The sequence below is a fragment of the Schistosoma mansoni genome, chromosome 1 (assembly GCF_000237925.1).
Source record: "Schistosoma mansoni strain Puerto Rico chromosome 1, complete genome".
NCBI lineage: Eukaryota > Metazoa > Platyhelminthes > Trematoda > Strigeidida > Schistosomatidae > Schistosoma > Schistosoma mansoni.
In genome coordinates, this window is record NC_031495.1 from 10,813,706 (window position 1) to 10,833,961 (window position 20,256).

General features: G+C 37.5%; 4 protein-coding genes across 4 annotated transcripts in view; 2 read left to right on the forward strand and 2 right to left on the reverse strand.

The window, feature by feature from the left end:
• Positions 1-7,639: 7,639 nt before the first annotated feature.
• On the forward strand, positions 7,640-10,397 carry Smp_079310 (transmembrane protein tmp21-related). Its single transcript, XM_018793237.1, has 4 exons — positions 7,640-8,017; positions 8,054-8,124; positions 8,157-8,283; positions 10,002-10,397. Exons 1-4 carry the CDS (start codon positions 7,717-7,719, stop codon positions 10,121-10,123), a joined length of 621 nt encoding a protein of 206 aa, XP_018647770.1. The 5' UTR covers positions 7,640-7,716; the 3' UTR covers positions 10,124-10,397.
• A 5,181-nt stretch (positions 10,398-15,578) lies between these two features.
• On the reverse strand, positions 15,579-16,070 carry Smp_164920 (hypothetical protein; the record flags this gene model as incomplete). Its single annotated transcript, XM_018793238.1, has 2 exons — positions 15,579-15,877; positions 16,064-16,070. The coding sequence occupies 2 exons, from the start codon at positions 16,068-16,070 to the stop codon at positions 15,579-15,581; spliced, it is 306 nt and encodes a 101-aa protein (XP_018647771.1).
• A 283-nt stretch (positions 16,071-16,353) lies between these two features.
• On the forward strand, positions 16,354-16,667 carry Smp_164910 (hypothetical protein; the record flags this gene model as incomplete). Its single annotated transcript, XM_018793239.1, has 2 exons — positions 16,354-16,440; positions 16,593-16,667. 2 exons carry the CDS (start codon positions 16,354-16,356, stop codon positions 16,665-16,667), a joined length of 162 nt encoding a protein of 53 aa, XP_018647772.1.
• A 1,245-nt stretch (positions 16,668-17,912) lies between these two features.
• Positions 17,913-20,256, reverse strand: part of Smp_164890 (hypothetical protein) — a gene marked incomplete at its 3' end in the record, with an annotated part of 18,885 nt that continues 16,541 nt past the window's right edge. The window contains exon 7 of the mRNA XM_018793240.1: positions 17,913-18,527. Within this exon, the coding sequence (XP_018647773.1) occupies positions 17,913-18,527 (615 nt within the window). The remainder of the gene's footprint in view (positions 18,528-20,256) is intronic.

Sequence of the window (20,256 nt, forward strand, 5' to 3'; positions counted from 1 at the left end):
AAAGTTCGGCACTGCTTGCGGCAATATGAATAGTAGTTTTACAAACCGACTGGACGTGCTCCACTTTTCCATATTTAACAGAACGAAAGGAACATGAAATACGTAAGTGAAAGTTGCCAAGGGATATTTATTTACCAGACCTGTACTCACTTCTGTGACCCGCTTCTTTGTGGAATCTTTTTTTCATATTTCCATGAGAATGGGAATCATGATTGTATACACGACAGCTTGGGCGAAATTGAGAGTGTAGTTCATCACAATGACTAGACAACGTATTAGAATTCTTCTCCGTTTGGAAATCAGGCTCATTTACTTTCTTATAGTTAAAACATGCAGTTTTAATTTCTTGGGATGAACTTCTTGACTTCTGAATTGATTCTCTTACTGAATTCCGAATATTAATCCCAACAGCCAACCAATCACGAAGTTCAATCTATAATTGGTCTCCAAAATTGCACTTTGCGGATTGTCTCTGCATTTCAAGTATAGTCTATAGCGTACTGATCATTTTCTCGCATCGTTTTATGAAACTCTGATCTCTCTTCTTTCAAAGCTAGCACACTGCACACGACTAAGTGGTTCATGCGAAAGTCAAATTGGTTTCTCTGGAAAAGCCAGATTCTTTAGTACGTTGTGAGCATCTTTACCGATGAACGTCAGGAGACAAGCCATGAATTTATCATCTTTTATATCTTTTCTAGTTATACACCAGATTTCGAATCTCTCTATGCAGTCTTCAAGGACATCCTTAGTTGAACTAATATCCAACAGTCCCAGATTTAAGGCTATCGCGACGTCAATATGGAAATTAAAAGTATTCGGACTAATGTGATAAGGATTCCCGAAATACTGCAGCTTAAGGCAGTTAGGGCTAGATGAACAAAAATGAACGTATTATAATTGGAATTTGTAATCAGTGGACAATCAAGCATAAAACAATCATTAGTTCACATAAATATTACACTGATCAAATCTGAAGTCCAGATCCATTGCTCTTATAAACAAATTATAAGTTTCACAATTAAATATACTAATTATTCTGTTCCCACATGGTGACGCTAGGCTCTAGGGAAGAGGGAAAATCATTTACTACTGTACATTCTAGTGTTAACCGAGAAACAGTAGAAACAATGATTTCAGTATCCCTGTCACCACCGCTGTTTTAGAGATATTATGATACCACCATAGACGAACAAATGGAATGAAAACTGGCAACGCAATCACAGGACAAGGTAAGTTTTTTCTCTGCGCTCAACCCTGATAAGTAGGGGAAGAAGACCATAGTCAGCCACGAAAATACATAATTCTACAAGCAACCCACAAGAAGGAATAGCAAGCACAAAAATCTTGTGTAATGCATGCAGTATGAAAGTTAAAACAAATAATTGGCGTTTAAGGTCCATCCAGGAGAGAAATACGAACTAAAAACAACAATGGACGCTTTTGGCGCGAAAATGAGTTACTTAAATTTACACAGTGAAATTGCAAAGATAAGAAGTTTACGGATCAGTTTCTGGGGATCTACAAGTTCCAAAGTGCAATTCCTTGTGAATGAAGTTAATTGACCGTGTACGCGGTTTCGTGGCTTGTTATTTCATACACATAAGATCGAAACGCATCTGTAAGGTGATATACTATACTACGTCATATGAAAAAGGACATAATTTATGCAAAACACACATTCGAATAAGGCCAGTATTTCATACGGACACTGAGTTAATCAACTAGGTTTGTTAGGTGAAACCAAGAAGTTGTTGCAAAAGAACTTGATAAATACAAAATTAGTTTAACCACACCACTGATATGATGCTTGTTGGAATGTTGAGCTCTAGCTTGTACTGTTTCAAACTAGAAGGTAAACAAATACTTGAAAGATAGTTCAACAAGTAAAACAAGTCACAAAGTATGCTTAATTACGACAATACCGTCATTGTCATGCCTAGAGTATAATCAAAATGGTCACTTGTCTACAATCTCCTGATGGAGTGAGAAAGCGGAGTTACAAGATGGTTACAAAAGTTCGTAGCTGGCTCTATCCCACTTAACGCTAATGCACTCGTGATGGTCAGTAGTTTTTGCTAGGGCTTCTAAAGCATACATTTAGGCTGGCGACAGAGTAATATGTTCAATGTGAATTGCGAAAAGTTACATACATGTGACGACACATGCAAGACCCAGCCATGCCATATCGGCCAAGTCTTTTGCGCCCAACATTTCTGAACTTGTTTATTTGTTAAATGCTGGACGCAAATCTCAGACATCGTGTGCTTTACTTCAAGGATAGTGTGGTTAAAATCGAATACTATTACAACCTTGAGAATATTCACCTGACCCTACAGAGTCAAAAGAGGTTCAAAATTAGTGTGAAATTTAGTATTAGGATTAAAAGTAAGGCTTGGGGCTAGAAATAAGAGTTAGTCATTTCACCACTAACTGACATCAGCTAAAATGTCGAAATGGAATTTATCTGTGTGAACCAGTGAATATTTCTCCTAAACCCAACGTCTGCTGTCTTAAATCTCATTAGTTCATTCCTAAAATAAAGTTTCTCTCCTCACGCTTATTAATGGCACTCTACAAACTTTTAGTTCGCTGGTTGTGACTTATCTACAAATACATAACTATGAACAGTTACCTAATACTAAGATGCTTCGAGAGACGTTTAGTATTTTATTTGAATGGTAGGCAGAACATGGTCTAAAATTCAATTCGCTCAAATCCAATCAAATGTCTATCCGTAGCTTCAAACCTCAATGGACAGATTATGCTCTTTACAATCATCCCGAAAAAACATGAACTAAGTCTGTTTCTGTACTAAATACTAGATAAAAAACAGTACTAATTTGATGGATGCAACTTAACTACATCTAATTATACATCAACGAAGATAGCTAAGTTATCTCATCTTCAAACAGCTTCTGAAATCGCGATTAATGTACATAAACCCTCATTCTGAAAATTACAACAATATCTCACCTCCAAGAACAATTCAAGAAGATTTCAGTAACTGAAAGGACTCTAGGAATTCAGCACAAAAAGTACGAGTACCAGTTTTGAATATTGATGTTTTCTTGGTTAGAAATGACATAGACTGACCATAAAAATCGTACGATATATATTGCAACATAACCCTTTCACAAACTTCACCCGAATCGTTACCACGATGATTCAAGATGAAATAGTCATAAGATTACCCAGTAGTGTTCAAGCACTTCAATCGGATCCTAAATTTTGCACAAAGAATGATTCCTAAATAAAATGCTATGTCAATGTAATTTACCACAGTTTCTGAAGCCGGATATTTGATCATAAATCCGAGCGATCATATTAAAATATACTATTTCAACTTTTCTGGCTGAAGCTAAATGTAATTACACTCTCTACCTACATTGAACTTGGATACTTTTGTAACTGTTTTTATTCTCTCGCTTTACCTAATTCCACATAATCCTTGACGAATTCATTCCACTGTTCAACTATTAGAAGTATTTTATTTCTGCTTTGATTGATTCTTACTTATCCTCATTTAACTTTATGAATTCCGTTACCCCAATCTCATGTGAGTAACCAAAGTATGTTTAAGGCAATGAACTTTTTAGCGTTGTAGCGGCTATCGGTTTCAGCGATCTCATTGTCTTTTTTAAAATAATAAAAGTAAATATATTTGTTTCTCGCTGTAGCGAGATGATGAGAAAACCTTTTTGAACCCCCAAATGCTCTATAAACCCTCCTTTAGACCGAAATTTTAGCCGTGAGGAATTATTTCTTATGTATACCAAAAGACTAATATTTGAACGAAGAATATTCCTTTCGATAAATTCTCTTCAGGTTTTACAACTATAAGTCCAAAATAATAATCTGAAAAAATGGCCAGGTTAAAGACAAATTACATCGTTTCGAGCATGTAAATTTAAGATCGCGTTGAAGGTGCTCAATGAGTTCCTGAAGTATAACGTAAAGTTCGCCGAAACGAAAACTACAATTGAATTTATCAACAAGTGCATCGAGTCAGGTCACTATCCTAAATTGTACTATACATCACTGCGACGAAACGATGTCTACCCCAATAGAAAGACGCTGAAACACCACGCCCTAAATTAGATTGATGCCTTGCATTCTGATATAAACGAGATACAGATAAATTTTTTTCGCAAAAAGTATGCAGTAGATAATAATGATATATTTCTGCAAGGGCAGGTACACTCCACTTTTAAAGGCATGATCTACAATTTACGACTTATACTGGTTCACAGTATGCATCTCAAGCAAGGTTGTTTAGTAAATATAATCTATAAAAGTTGATAGCAGTTCATTCGTTCAGATATGTGTTTTCAGCAAAATATTTTCCAAAGTGGCATCGCGTCCACATTACATACCAAATCCAATCTCGACAAAAAGTGTATTAGGGTTTCGGTCGTGTAATGCAGCTTTTTAAGTTTATAGTTGTTATAAAGTAGACTTGTGGAGCGCATGGTTCGAACTATGACATTTTGAAAGCGCGTTCGTCGAGCTTGTTCCAAATGTCAGAAGTTACATAGCTTCACCCTCAGAGTAAGATTCTGAAGAGAAAAAAAAGAGGAACCGAGAAGCAGCAAGGCATTTGGATATGAACGATAAGCAATGCTTAACATTTAGTAGTGGAACAGACGGAGGTACGATAAATTATTAGATTAAATTGATACTAGCTCATGTTGCTAGAGTGAAATGTGATCAGGGGCTCCAGAGGAGGGAATGCAGTAATAAAGAACAATGAGTTGTGATATTTATCAAAGTGGAGTAGGTTCCATTGAAGGAAGGGAAGTCAGGGTTGAAATGAGGAAGAACAAAGAGTGCATATAGAGAGTAGAGTGTTAAGTAAAATAACAACCATATCCTTTACAGTCTGTTTTATTTGTCATCATCCGATGCCTGCCACACAGTTTTCATGTAAAGGTCCGAGTTAGCATGTTATAGGTTGTCTTAGTAGAATAGTTAATCCGGCATAAAAATTAGGGACATGAGTCTGAATAGTGAGTGTCGGAGAACAACCTCAATATCACAGATTGATTGACATGTTCTCATCCATAAAGAGCCTGATACAAACAAAATGTTCTGCTCCACAAACACGGGTGGATTGAAGTCATCGCCCTTGCAATCAATGCTTGCTGATCAGTAACTCCACCCTCCCTCCTTTCGTGAATTTAGGTTCATTTAAGCTTATTTTTGGATATATATCATACCTCACACAATGCTCTGTGTTTCACACCCTGTTGGAAAACACTATTTCTATAAGTACCATTTTACAAGCTTATCAGACAGTTACAAATTATGGACTGTGGGTAAGGCTTCGGTGCAATGCTTTAATTGACTATAGTGTGAAGTATATGTTGCCAATCAGAGTATAAGCATTAAGAAGGGTATAATGTAGGATAGTTGTTTACCAAAGTAGGCGGAAAAGTGTAGATTTATATTAGTTACAGATAAGGTAAGATAACGAGTGGTGAAATAATATTAATGGCAAGGCAATATAGTGTACAGAAGAGTAAAAGGCTGATAAAGAATAGACAAGCAGGAACTCACTCTAAATTCTTACTGATGTTCTTTTGTCCTATCCTAACCGGTTGATGGGTAACAGGTTTTATGGATGTACGACCACTGGTAGTAGGCAGTCGAATGTGCGTTTCTTCTGATGTTTTAGGGTATTTGTAAGCGTCGTTTAGCGACCGAGTATTGATATGCTCAGGGAGTTGCCTGTCTACTTCAATTTGAAAGAATTAGGGAGGGGAAAGTATCTAATACAACGACAAAGTAGGGAAATAAGGCAATTTGGTCTATATATGTAGAGAGCCTATGATGTCTGTGTGGGACGTGGGTGTGTTCGTTTGCTCTAGATCTGTGCAGGTGAGGGCTTGATCGATAAGTCTTACAAACGTATGTAATTTATCTGCCATGCATATTTCAGAAGGAAGACTGTTCCATATTAATGCGTAATTGATTAAGAAGAAGTTTTCCCTAGTTTTTGATCTGTATTTTTCAAACTGTATTTCTAACCAAACTAGAGAACTATTCACTTAAAAGGATTATTCAAAAATTCAAATTTTACTGTAGATATATGGTTGACACATTCATCCCGTGTAAAGGTAATATACCACAGAAAGACGTTCTTAGGCAGTTTAACGAAGTGCATCCAGCCATTCTGTTTACATTGGAAGAAGAAAGTGATGGACGAATAGCCTTTTTGGACGTGCTCTTAACTGAGAGAGCGGATGGATCGTTAAAAAGAAACGTAAGCAGAAAAAATACTTGGAATAGGCAGTATGCACACTTCCTTAGCTTCGTACCACTACAGTACAAACGAAACCTGATCAAAACCCTTAGCTACCGAATACGCACTATATGTTCGGCAGATATAGTTGAAGATGAGCTAAACACCTTACATAATGCTCTGAGGGCGAACGGTTACTCCAGAAAGTTTATAATTAAATACATGATCACGAAAGTGAAAATAGGCGAAATTCAAACGGTCAGAAAGAGGTCCCTATTCATGAGCCTACAATTCAGAGGGGATGCTGCTAGCGAAATACTAACTCAGAGATTACGCAGATCAATCCAAAAATCTTACAACGCCGGTGAACTACGTTTAGTGTTTTCTACTCGCCCAATGGTGACACCGAGGCTTAAAGATGAATTACCTAGAATGACCACCTCATTTTGTATTTATCAGTTCGACTGCTCCTGTAGAGCAAGTTATATTAGTCGAAGGTTTAGGAATTTACATTTTTGTGCTCGTGAACACCTCCCAGCTTGGCTAAGCAAGGGTTTGGTGAAGAAAGTAAACAGCTCGACAGTGAACCATTTCGTACAAACTGGTCATAGTGCCATTATAAGCCAATCTTTTTCAATTATTTATGGGGTCAGTAATTTTTTGCCAAAGCTTTTCAGGCTTAAAGTCATTCAAACGGCTTAAGCAGTAACCATCAGGATGAAAAACCTGGGCTATGTGTACATAAAAAATATCTCCAACCCCTGCTCCTCCCTTGGCCAACCACAAGGCCAATTAATCAATAGTAATCTTAGCTATTGGATGACCTAATTTGACTATGTACTTACGACCTTTCGTAGTCAAATGTAATTGTCTCTCTTATCCTTACTCACAAATCTTTGTATTTTATTATTATTACTATTGCATAAATATCACTATTAATCTCCCCTATACACGATTCATTCACTTCGCATTGATCCCTCCTTATTACGTTTTACTCAGTTTTCACACAATTTAGTCTTCCACTCGATCGAATTGTAATTGCACTATCATGTCTTTCTCACCCTATCTGACCCATATTTATTCTGATCACAGATATTAAATTTTCACTTAACATATATACAGATTCAAGTTAACATTCTATATGAGTCATATCAACATTACCAATTTTATTCTATTTGGTTTGACGGTCCTAGATTTACATACTTTAAACGATGTACTTTGCCTTTAACCTGGCCAGTATTTGGATTATTAATTTGGATAATATAATTGTAGAACCTAAAGAGAATTTATCGAAAAGAATATTCTTCAGTCAAATATTAGTCTTTTCATATGATAGGGATCTTATATATACGTTGGCCAGATATGTATTGATATTGGATCACTCTAACAGATATTGAACATGTTGTGCCTTATTCTGGGCTAATGTAGAGGTTTCGTGAACTTGGCGTTTAGACGTGTACGCAACGTACTAAATGAGGTTCATTTGTGTTGTCTCAGCTATATGGTTACTGTCTTGTTGCTTATCAACAATTAAAGGGCTGAGGTTTAAGCTTAAAAACGGTGTTACAAAGTGTATTCAAGATGAGGCACACAAAGACGTTATTGTACATGGTGAGTATGAGATTACTGCTCCCTATGAACACACAACCCATATCAAAGTCCGTGATGTGAAAAAACATATACTGTATCAGAGAGATAATATAAGAAACGGAAAATTCGCATTCACAACAGAAGACTTTGATCTATTTGAGGTGTGCTTCGAAAGTCAGCCAGGTAGTTGTATATCTCCATGTCTTCTAAGTTTGCTAGATAATACTGATACAGAGCAAGAAGTCTTTCTTAATATCAAACACGGTACGGAGGCCAAGGATTTTGATAAGGTTTGTTGCTCACTTTTTGCTTATGTATGTAGATGGCGAAAGCAGAGAAATTACAACCAATCGAAGTGCTACTGAAAAAACTTGAAAGTCTAGCTGATGAAATCGTGCAAGATTTCGTTCTCATGCATTCAAAAAGTAGCAAAATGCGAAACATCAATGGTAAGTAATGCTGTAGTCACACTCTTGTCGCCTCATATGAGATGAGTTCGTATAAATTTTGAAGATAAATTCTAGATCAATGAAAACCTTAATGATTTCCTCAAAATTAGTCGTCGTTGTGGGGGAAACTCCAAAAACTAGCGTAGCGCATGTGGCTAAACACTTTACTAACGTAAGGAATTATTTAGGCCTGTAAAGGCTTTTATTACATTTTCAATTTAAGTGTAGTCTCATTAACCATTATCGTGATAGTGATCACTATTCATATACTAGACTAACAGTGTTAATAGCTGAGGTTTCTGCTACTATTTTGCGCATTATGTTACGAACTTATTACAACAGGGCTTGTCAAAGTTAACACATTTCCAGAATCTTAAGATGAAATAGGTTTGACCGTCATCAGTAAGTGGCTATTCTACTGTCAGTACTATGCTAAAATGTTCTGGAGTCGCTACGTTTCTCATTCCTCTGTGCCAGCGATGATGTTCAACTCTGTATAGTGGTGCAATGTCACGTTTCGCTTTTTTGTTTGTCTATAAAAACGTTTATTCAGCACATTTTTGGTTGACAGTAAGCCGTGTCTTCGTTTTTCTTGGACCTACATGTAGTTAATGGGTATTTGTTTTTCATCTCCTGAAGCTTATGTTTACCCTCGTTAAGCCAGTCCACTGGAAAGTATCAGCAGCAGAGTAGAATATGTCACAAATGTGCGTTGCTCAAACACATGCTACAGGTTGTTTTCGAATCTAAGACTGCTACATATTATATCGGCCTTTTCATAGCTTTAGGAGCATCTCACTTATGCCACAAATTATGTAGTGTCGAAAAACATGAAATTGTTGAATCCTTGCCGGAATCTCATCAGACACTAATCTGTCAGGGCTAATAAAACCTCCATAGTAATTGAAGTAATCAACACGCTCAACTAATTTACTCGCTATTATCATATCCTACTAATGCCGTCTTAGAGAATTCCACGTCGTGCATAGTTTGCCAACGCTTGGACCGGTTGAGAAAGGCGGAGAGGTGACCAGTGTATGACATGGTGTCGTGATAGAAAAGGTTGTACATGACGGCTTTTGTGGGTCCTATCTGACTGTGGTCCTAGAGATGATGCAACACAGTGACTAGAGACGTTAGCAGACATGGCTCAGAATAGAAACCAGTGACCACTTAGCTGTAACTTTCCCTTACTTCATAAAAGTAAATGCAACTTCTTTGAATTCTTCCTGGTTTTTTTTGCTAACCGAATTGTTTCTCCCAATATTATCATTATTTCACTCCTATACTCTAACTTCTGTTCGTTGTTCTCTCTATTATACACACTTTACTTCCTCTCTCTCTTCATAACCTTATTGTTATTGTGTGGTGCGTATGTATTTGGTGTCCCCCATGTATCAATGTTTATGTGTTCAAATAAATAAACAGCCTATGGCATCTTTAGGAATATATTTCTCTCGAAAGGGTAGGAGCATTACCTTTGTTGTTAAGGGTTATATCCAATCGAATATAAATCCGGGTCTAATCTCTATATTTTATTAAACAAATGTTTCATTGCTTGCTAATCTCTTAACAATACTGATGAGTACTGAAATATCTTATTACCAGTTATTTCACATGGGCTGTAGTATTACTTCCTTTAAAAATATTGGTGTTTCTACTTCATTTGAATTTCCTTAAAAACGAATCCAACTTGATTGTTACTTTTTATTTTCTAGAATCTACTCACACAAGGGTCCTCTACTTTTCAATCCTTTCAATGGTAATCCTCATCGGTTTCGCATGTTGGCAGGTCCTTTATTTAAGACGTTATTTCAAGTCTAAGAAGCTAATTGAATAATGTAAATTAATTTTTCATCTTTTAATATCTGCTAAAAAATCTGTTTTATTGTACATGCCTTATGTCTGGTTCATATCTGAAAAAATAAACTTGTGTGGGAAAACTATGTACAAATCTAGTCTCACATTGCCCATCCTTTTTTATTCGAAGTTGCTTGCCTGAACTTTCGTTTCATATGTGTAAAATGTATTTCCCTTTAGATAATATAGCGGTATGTGGCTTAATACGTATTATCTTTTCTTGGTCATTTTCTAATAAATGCTTTTCAAGTCTGTTTTGGTGTTTTGAGCTCTCTGGAACTAAAGAAAGAAACAATTATAACACTCAAAATTTAGTTAGAGAACTGACCGAAGATTCTCGATAATGCTTATTCTTAATAAATGACTTTAAAGACGGACTCTGAGACTATGTAAGGATACAAGAGAAACCTGAAAGACCGACCGTAGCTGCTATCCTGACGGGCTTGCCTGTCGTGATCACCCATTCAAGCTATATTGTCTGGGACGTATGTTCCTGCAGGTTCTACTATGCCAGGTAGGTCGATTGGAGGACGGTAAGATTAAAAGGAGCAACTCAACGTCTGAGAGCGAAGTCATACTGCTGACTGTAGTAGGGTTTGACAGCACGGATTTCCGTCTCCGGCGGTGAGGCCTTTTGAAGAACGGAGCTACTATGTCAAAAACCTCCCACAAAAAGGCCGTGCGCGACTAGCCTCAAGCAATTGTCCCTTGGCCTCCGCGGTCACGCCCCCAAGTCGTTAAGACTAAAATTAATCCAACTTCCTTTTTAGGTTCCTCAAGAAATACCCCTTCACGATATGGACATCCGGGAAGTGATATTAGCCCTCATACTTGTAAAAACACACGAGACCAAGTTGGTCACATTCGAATCTTTTCTACACTTAATAACTCTCTTATCTCCACAACTAACCCTTCGCACGTCCTTTTATCACCTCGCACCTCTGGGGCGAACGATTCCAGTACAAGGGACGCTATTCCTGATCTCCTGAAACCACGCCCTGAATTACATGTAGGAACTTTTAACGTTCGAGCATTGTGCCTTAGCTAGGACTTTAGATATTCGCACCATCGATGTGTGCTGCGTCTCCGAAACGCGCATACAAGATCCGAGTAGCATCATTCATTTCACCTCACTATGTCATAGTAAAAAACCAACTCGATTCGCGCTTCGTGTATCTGGAAGCTTTGATGCTGCTTCTCGTGGTCTTGCTGGCGTAGGTATAGCATTGAATCCTAAGGCAGAACTAGCTCTCTTACACTGGATCCCAGTCTGACAAAACGGAACAGTAAGGACTCGTAAACAGGGAAACTCGTCGTTGCCTCTTCGTCGTCTCTGCCTACTCTCCCATCGACTGCAGCTCAGATGAGGTAAAAGATGAGTTTTACAGAAAGCTTTCTGACGCTCTGATATAGTAATAGTGGCAGGTAACTTTAATGCTCAAGTAGGTAAACTGAGCGAAAGGGAAAGACACGTGGGTGGATCTTATGGTGTCGTGGCTAAAAGAACAGATAATGGCGACCGTCTGTTGCAGCTATGCTCAGATAACCGCCTGTTTCTTGTAAATACTAACTTTGAGCATAAGGAAAAACATCTTTTGACATGGCGACCCCCGAATTCGTCCCAACGTTGGACCCAATTAGATCACATCGCTATCAGCCACCGATGGAGGGGCTCGATAGAAGACTGTCGCTCATTCTGCAGCACATGTTTAGATTCAGATCATGCTCTAGTGCGAGAACGTATCTGTCTGCGTCTTACTGGATGTAAGAAAGACACTGTAGGTAAGCCTCTAAGGGTTCTACTTAATGATAAGCAAGCTAATAATATATTTCAGGAACAACTGGAAAAACAGTTAGGCAGCCATGAAAGTTGTACCCACCCCGAGGCAGCGTGGAATGACATCAGAAAAGCTGTGGTATCTGCTAGTACGGTAAACCATAAGGTAGGGGAGAAACACTGGATTTCAGCAGCATCTACCGCACTGATAGATGCTCGAAAACCCATCCCACCTGGCTCTGAACATAACGAAGAGCGGAGTCAGCTTAAGCGAAGGCTAATCAGAAGCCTACGCAATGATCGTGAACAGTGGTGGGTAGCGAATGCAAGAGAGATGGAAAAGGCAGCGGCAATAGGTAACAGTAGACAGCTATTCAGACTCGTTAAAGAAACCGGTATTAGGAACCCAACTGTTAGCTAAACTATCTCGGATAAAGACGGACATATCATTCATTCTCAATCCAGGAGATTGGATCGATGAGCAGAGCACTTTAGGGATCAGTTCAACTAGCCTTCAGTCTCTATTCGGTTTCCCATGATCCCCAGTCGACCTTAATGGCAAGTTAATGTAAGTCCACCAACTCTTTACGAGGTTGAAAAAGCTATAGGAATTCTGAAGTGAGGGAGAGCAGAAAGCCCTGACAGGTTTACCCCTGAGGTTTTTAAGGATGGCGGTCCAGTACTAGCAGCGAAATTGACTGAGGTATTAGGTAGAAACTGAGAACTAAACATAATTCCATCTGACTGGTCCCAATCACTGATTGTGCCAGTCTATAAGAAAGGACAAAAGTCCTCTTGTGACAATCACAGAGGAATCAGTTTGACTAATATAGTGTCTAAAGTATTAGCTTCAATAATACTTGGACGCCTAACCAAGGCTCGTGAAGAGCAGACTAGAGAAAACTAGGCTGGTTTTCGACCTGGACGTGGTTGTATAGACCAGATATCCACCCTACGTCAGGTCCTAGAACGAAGACACACATTCAGACGTCCCACGATCGTAGTATTTCTTGACCTTACGGCGGCATTTGACTCAATTGATCGTGAGGTTCTATGGCAGTGTTTGTCACTGAAAGGAGTACATTAACCTTATAAAGGCTCTCTACTCGAACACAACTGGTCGAATTAGAGCTTGTGACGAACTGTCATCAGAATTGATTACCTCAAGTGGTGTTCTTCAGGGCTGTCCACTCTCTCCATCTTTGTTTAACTTTATCGTAGACTTGCTTTTAGAAATAACACTTTCCTCATCCAAAGTTCCAGGAGTTGAACTTCTACCAGATTTACTTGTTGATTTAGAATATGCTAATGACATAGTTCTATTTGGTGAAGACGCTGACAACTCAGTCATCTGACCACTATAAGCAACAATACAGGCATGTTCGGGATGCGATTTTCCCCCTCGAAGTGCGAAATGTTACTTCAGGACTGGATTGCATCGACACCTGAACTAATGATAGAGAGTTAAGTAGTTGAGCGTGTCGACCACTTCACTTATCTTGAGAGTCTCACCAGCCTTTGCGGTCTAGTATGTGACGAAATCTCAGCACGGATACAGAATACTCGCTTAGCTTTCACCAACTTGCGTCATTTATGGCGTAGGCGAGATATCCGTCTAGCAACCAAAGGACGGGTTTACTGCGCAGCAGTTCGTTCCCTCCTACTTTATGGTAGTGAAACATAGACGATAAGAGTAGAGGATATTTGTAGGCTACTAGTATTCGATCATAGGTGTCTTCGAAGCATTGCTTGTATATCCTGAGACCGCCGAGTAAGTAATGCAGTTGTTAGGAAACGGGTACTAGGTAAGGATGGCAAATCGATTAATGAAGTAGTGAAACTTGATCAGTTGAGATGGCTGGGACACGTGTTACGTATGCCCAACCACCGACTGCCCCGACGTGAAATGTCTTATGGTGTAAGAGTAGGTTGGAAGCTAGGGGCGGCCAGACCAAAACTTGGCACAAATCCATGAAATCACTGACAGGTGGACTGAGCCATGCTGGTAGGTGTAGACTACCTGGTTGGGATCCACGAGATGATAGCAATCGATGGTTAGAGACCTTGAATGACATGGCTCAAAATCGTTTGCGATGGCGAAAGTGCATCCACTCTTTGTGTTCTGCCAAATTCTAATCTTCTGAATTCTTCATGTCTCTATCTTTTTCTCTGTCCAAATTTATTTCACTGGATTATACTTCTTAAATAATATCTTCAAACCCTAATCTTTCCAATAACTGCTTATACTCTTACTGCCTCTACCACTACGGGATTCGAATCGACAACTGCGTCTCTGTGCTGATGTGGTATGGCAACCCGAACTGATGTACGTACGTACGAAGTTCTACGTTGTGACTGACTGAAAGCAGCATAAGGCTGGTATAACCAGCTCTAATAAGCCTTAGGCAATGACCAAAGTAGTACGGTCTGTACATATTCCACTGCTTATTTGGTATTGATTATATTACTATTGCAAAGTGCACATACTAGTGTAGTCGCGAAGCAAATTTTCGATATTTTCTTCGCGCATTACTTATAACTGACATTCCGATCTATTTACTTTTGAAATGCGAGGAAAATCTACCATTTTTGGTCCCTAATATTAGATCAACTAGAACCGATTACTTGATTCTTATTTTGTCAAACAAGGTGTTGATCTTAACCAACACTTCCCAAGTGGATATCAAACGTCCGAGCAATAAATTTTAAACACCCTATCAGTGTCAGCTTTTATAACCAGTTAGTACCTCGATAGAGCCTAATACAAACAATTTACTCAAAAGCCCATGGCTTTATGAACCGAAATCATGCCTCGGCTTGGAGTTTCGCCGTTAATACAAACCAGAATAGCATACTGAGTCAAGCTTCAACTGGGTATGTGCGCTACATGTTCATACCGACTTGTTTAACTAGGAATTGAAATTGCGTTGACGAAGGTATGGTATGCGGAATAGTTATCCACTTAACTTAAAAAATAGTGTTATGTACTTCCTCCACTTGAATCATCAATATCCAGAAATACCCTGACGACGTCATAGAAAGTTCTAGGTTGATAATCCGTTGATACACACCTGGCCAAGCCCGCAACTTAGTCATAGTATAGGGTGTGTATACTCTTTGTCTTCCTATAAACGTAAGATTAAAATTGCTTCATACCTTTCTTTCTATGAACTAATTCTTCCTGTATTGTATCCTTATACACAATTTTTCTCTTATATATTACTAACATTGAAATAACCATCTCTATGAATTTGGTGTTTATCTTGTCTTGCTAATGAGGTGTGGCAACTTGGACCAATGCATATATGTGCGTGGTACCACGTTGTAGCTGACTGACATTCTATAAGGTCCAGAAACTAAGATGTTCATGGGACCAACTTCATAAAGGCTACCCATAATACCATACGGCAAACTATCGATATATCTTAATGCACAATTACGAAACCTCAACCCACTAAGTCTATGTACGTTAAGATTTTTTCTTTGTACTGTGCAATTCAATGAAAAACATATTTACTTCCACAAATACACAACTTACATAACAAATCTAGTTCAAGTACAGTTGATAAAATAAGTAAACTATAGATAATTGGTATCTCTGTACAAATTAATTTGAGAACGACACATCAGAAGAAACGATATAGAAAGAGTAACTGATCTACAGATCTCCTGATACCTCACAAATATCTACATTCAAATCAAAAAATGACAAAAGTGCATAGTCAACTTGACGTGGATCATTTCCTGAAATTGAGGGTGAACATGAAGCTTTTGCGTGCCACTTAAGCAAGCGCTCTAGACATTCAATTTCAGTGAGTAGTGATCTAATATTAGACGCTCCACAAATCATTGCACAGATGTCGACTAGCCACTTCATACTTTGACTTGGGTCAGAACAATGTAAACATACAGGTTTCTTAGCTTTTGAGCTCTGAGGAGCATTGGGACCGTTGGATTCTAATAAATGCGTAGAAATTCAGATAAAAAATACGGATAATAAATTAATCAGATAACTCGTAAACAACAGTAAAATGATTCACATAATTAAATAAGTCTTATTACAATGCAATATGCTGAAATCCTAAAAACAGTAAATTTTGCATGCTCTAAACTGAGTGACAGCGATTAGTTATGCATTCATACTTCTCATTTTTGAGATGCAACCACATCCCGTGAACTTTATGTTAAATATCTTTACACACAGTCTACGTTTGAATTAGATGAACGGGCTAATTTGAAAGTCAAGTGGTAAAATGTGTGTTAACATAATCAGCTGAAATATCAAAGTCTATAATGAGAAAAACAACCAAGATGAAACATTCCCAGTTATATAGCTTAGTGCTCTTCAAAAAACGAGATATTGGATGATTATCAATCCTAAGACAAACTAAGATATAGATTGAGACTCGACATTAGTTAAGTCCTTCTTAACCATGAATACAGCTAATCGATTGGACGCGATTACACATATAGAGAAGTGGGAACATAATATGAATGCTTGTAGAAAAGCTCGATGGCGCGTAAGTGAAGTAACTAATGTGCTTAAGAAATGTAATCATTTGAGTTATATGCTTCTGACATGAACGGAAATGTGACTATATGCACATGTAGCGACGTTTATACATTGTTTACCTAACAACTAATGCGACTAAATCGCTTCCGTAAAACTTAGTGCTCAGATAAGTCTCCACAGGAGAGAATAAGTACCCTTGGTGTTGCACGTCTGGTAACATGGATCCTAGTATAAATGCGCAACAGACAGATTAACATAACACATCAACACAAAGACACTAAACTAACATGAAGAATGGCAAAAGAGCCGAAATGATAGTTTCATGAGAGTAAGAAAGACTAAACATTAATACAGTGAGAAAAGAAAGGGAGGATTTCAGCGATAAAAATATGAAATAGTTATGAAGCTCAAGACTTAGATGATAAAGCGTAAGTGCATACACTCCACTGTTAGAGGGAAATAGATTGGATTAAAGCATGTTCCACACACGGTTGTGTTGGTGCACGCTGATTGTCTCATTCTTATCCAATCAGCTCTAGTCGATGCTTGGAAAAGACTCTAGAATCTTCTCATGTAAAAACTACAAATATACCAACGTATTTCTTATTGTGCTTCGTACTTCCATCTCTCCTCGTTATTCAGAATATAATTTCTTCCCTATTCAACCGTGTTCTGATTTTGTGACTTGTCGAGTGCATTAGTGTCCAAGAATACTAAGCAATAGGAATAGCTGGGTCGTAATAATAGAAAATATAACACCCACTTAGTGGAGTCACTCGATGTCTCCAATCACGGATAGCTCAAACACCAAACAGTTAGTCTGTGTCTACTAACACTAAATAACTACATAAACTAATGCTAATTCTAACAACGATGATAATGATGATAGTTTTTGATGGAGTTTTATTCTCTGAGCTGGATGGTTTGGTCGTGGAGCTTTCATCGTTCTTCTGAACGACATCATCAACACCTCACTTTTGCCCTAAGTTTATGCTGATGATGTCGTTCGGAAGAACGATGAAAGCTCCACGACCACACCATCCAGGTCAGAAAACAAAACTCCATCAGAATCATCCACCTGAGCTACAAATCTTCACCATCTCAAAATAATGACAGTTACTCTTCAGCCACATAATAACAACCTAATGACTGTTAGACTTGTAGAATAAAGTGTATTAAGTGTAATGAAAGGAATATAAAAGAATGCAACTTATTTGGGGATGATATGTATAGATCGAGCTGTTGTTGTCACTTAACGATAAAATGACTTGTCAGTAAAAAAACTTAATTCTGACGAGATAAATTAATATTGGCTATAGTTGACATTGTTGGTAAGAGATATGCATCCTAAAGATTATTATTCCTTTCGAACCTGTACAATGGATAATACTTTTGAAATGTTTTAATTCAAATAATAAAAAAGCCAAAATGAAAAAGAAAGTTGTCAAATTAGCAAAACAAAACGATGGAAACTGTCAATCAATATACATTACCTCCTTTTTGAGAATCATCCTTGTCATTTTGTTTGGCATGAACTAATTCATCATGATCATGACCAAGTGCTTTGGATAAACTTTCATCGTGTTTAGCAATGAATTCTTCTACTGGTTTTGGTAAAATAAGTGGCTGTTTGCTACGATGACGATTTTTCCACTGAGATTTACTGGAAGAATTTGAAGACCATTCTCCAATACATATAGAGAAGTAATCAGAACGTTGATTTATCAAATCTAACCACCACTCTCTTATAGTGCAATCATTAAATCCGTATGAATCGGTCGATGTTTGATGGTCATTAAAAGCATTTGGAATATAATCATTGACATTAATACCTTTGTTATACAAAAAGTCTAACTGTGTATTGAGAAATGGGCTTAGTAAGCCATCTTGTTCGTAATCTGAAGGTATTAAACATTTGTAAAATGTGTTTTTTTTACCGTTAGTACTAGAATCAGATGTTAAATCATCGATAACCATTTGATGACGATGTGTACAGTGACTTTGAGTAGATACAGTTGACTCAGTCAAACAATTCACTTGATATGGTTCGAATAGATTACGCAATGGCTGAGATAATGACAATTTTACTGAAGCCTAAATGAAAAAAATGACGAATGATAATATGAAATGGGCATATTCACAAGAAAAGCATGTAATCACTAAGTACGTATTTTATAGTAATAATGTTGAAATGTAGTCGAATTTAAAAAGTTTATGCTCATAAAGAAAAGTACACTATTCGGCAAAAATCGTTATACGCAATAGTCATAATAAGAAATAAATATTAAGAGTTGTAAATATTTATTTTTGAAATTCTTCCATACATATACTACTTTGCCAGAATAAATAGTCACCAGGTTTCTATGCGACAAAAATAAATTCCATTTCAGCCAAAACACAAGATCTTCCAATGAGTCAAACATTTAGTTTTCCCCTTAAGAACATGTTTGTGCAATATGGAAAAGAGGAATTCCGTTCAAGAATGAAGTAAAATTGTTATGTCCCGATAACAATAGTGAATGGTAACTTTGGGATCAATTTATGGACCAGTATTATGTATATATGCTAAATAATTAAACTATTCATATTCATGTTCCTTTCATTGTGAGCTTTATTTTGACCTATAGACTATTATTGTACAATTTACCATACTTGAGTTATCCCAAATCTATTTATTACTGCCTTCCGCATTCACAACCACATTTGGCTAAATCTTGTACAAATGTTATCTCCTATTTTATTGGTACGATGTGGTCAGTCTGTTTGGTATATAAACTCAGTATGTTTGAAATACAACGATTCATACCGCAGAGGCTGTTATTGGTGTTTTGGACTTAACTGGCTGGGCTAGGCAGAAGCAGGATCGGTAAGCTCTCTAGACTGCTCGTGCGGTTTTTGTGTGTCACTGTTGCAATCGATTACTCGCTGCTCTCTGATTGGTGGTCTTACCACGTCGTATATTAACTAGGCATCCACTCGGCCACAAGATATAACAAAAATGTTTGATTCAAGATAGCGTATATATATATATATATGGCGTCATATGATAAGAGGTAACAAAAACACGAGTCAAAAAAATCTCTCCTTAAGAAACAGACATAAATTTAAAACTACCAAGGAATTTATTTAATTTTGCTGGTCTAACTCGTCTATCAGTAATTCATTACAAACAAACAGTTCGAAATAGAGAAATAATGACAGGTTAAAGGTCAGCAATAACTAATCAAGATCCAGGTCGACAGGACAAGATGCAAGTTATATGTGGAGAAACGTGAATATTTCACTTCTACATGAAATTTGTGCTAATGTTGTTCAGAAGAACAATGAAAGCTCCACGACTAACCTATCCAGCTCAGAGGACGAAACTCCACCAAAATCAGCCACCTCAGCTATAAACCTTCCCCCCCATCTCAATAATATTATATTACTCTAACTGCAACCCCTCGTTTGGGGCATAAACTATTGTTGTATGTTTTACCTTTCTTGAGTTATTCTTGACTAACCGCGAATCAATTACTTAGTTCTCTTTTACTTATGACGTAGTTATGCCCACATTGTAACATTTTATCTGTGTTGATGTTTGGTCAAAAAATTACTGCATATTATTGTAGGGATTGAGCTATATAACGAACTACTGCACAACACATATCTTATTTGCTCACCGTGTTCGCTTATAAGACTGAATATTGGGAGTAGAATGTTGCATTTAAACAAATAGGCGTTTACATTACTTTGGTCACAGCTCAAGGTTAATCGTTATCAGAAAATATGTAGGACGATAAGCAAAGATGGGTAGTGGCTATCAGTGGAATCCAGGACGAAA

Bases quoted from the DNA above. Each gene is read 5' to 3' on its own strand.
- Smp_079310 (XM_018793237.1), top strand. From the start codon at position 7,717: ATGAGGTTCATTTGTGTTGTCTCAGCTATATGGTTACTGTCTTGTTGC. The intron at 8,018-8,053 runs GTAGTTGTATAT...TAAGTTTGCTAG, and splicing joins GTGCTTCGAAAGTCAGCCAG to ATAATACTGATACAGAGCAA. The intron at 8,284-10,001 runs GTAAGTAATGCT...TTTATTTTCTAG, and splicing joins CAAAATGCGAAACATCAATG to AATCTACTCACACAAGGGTC.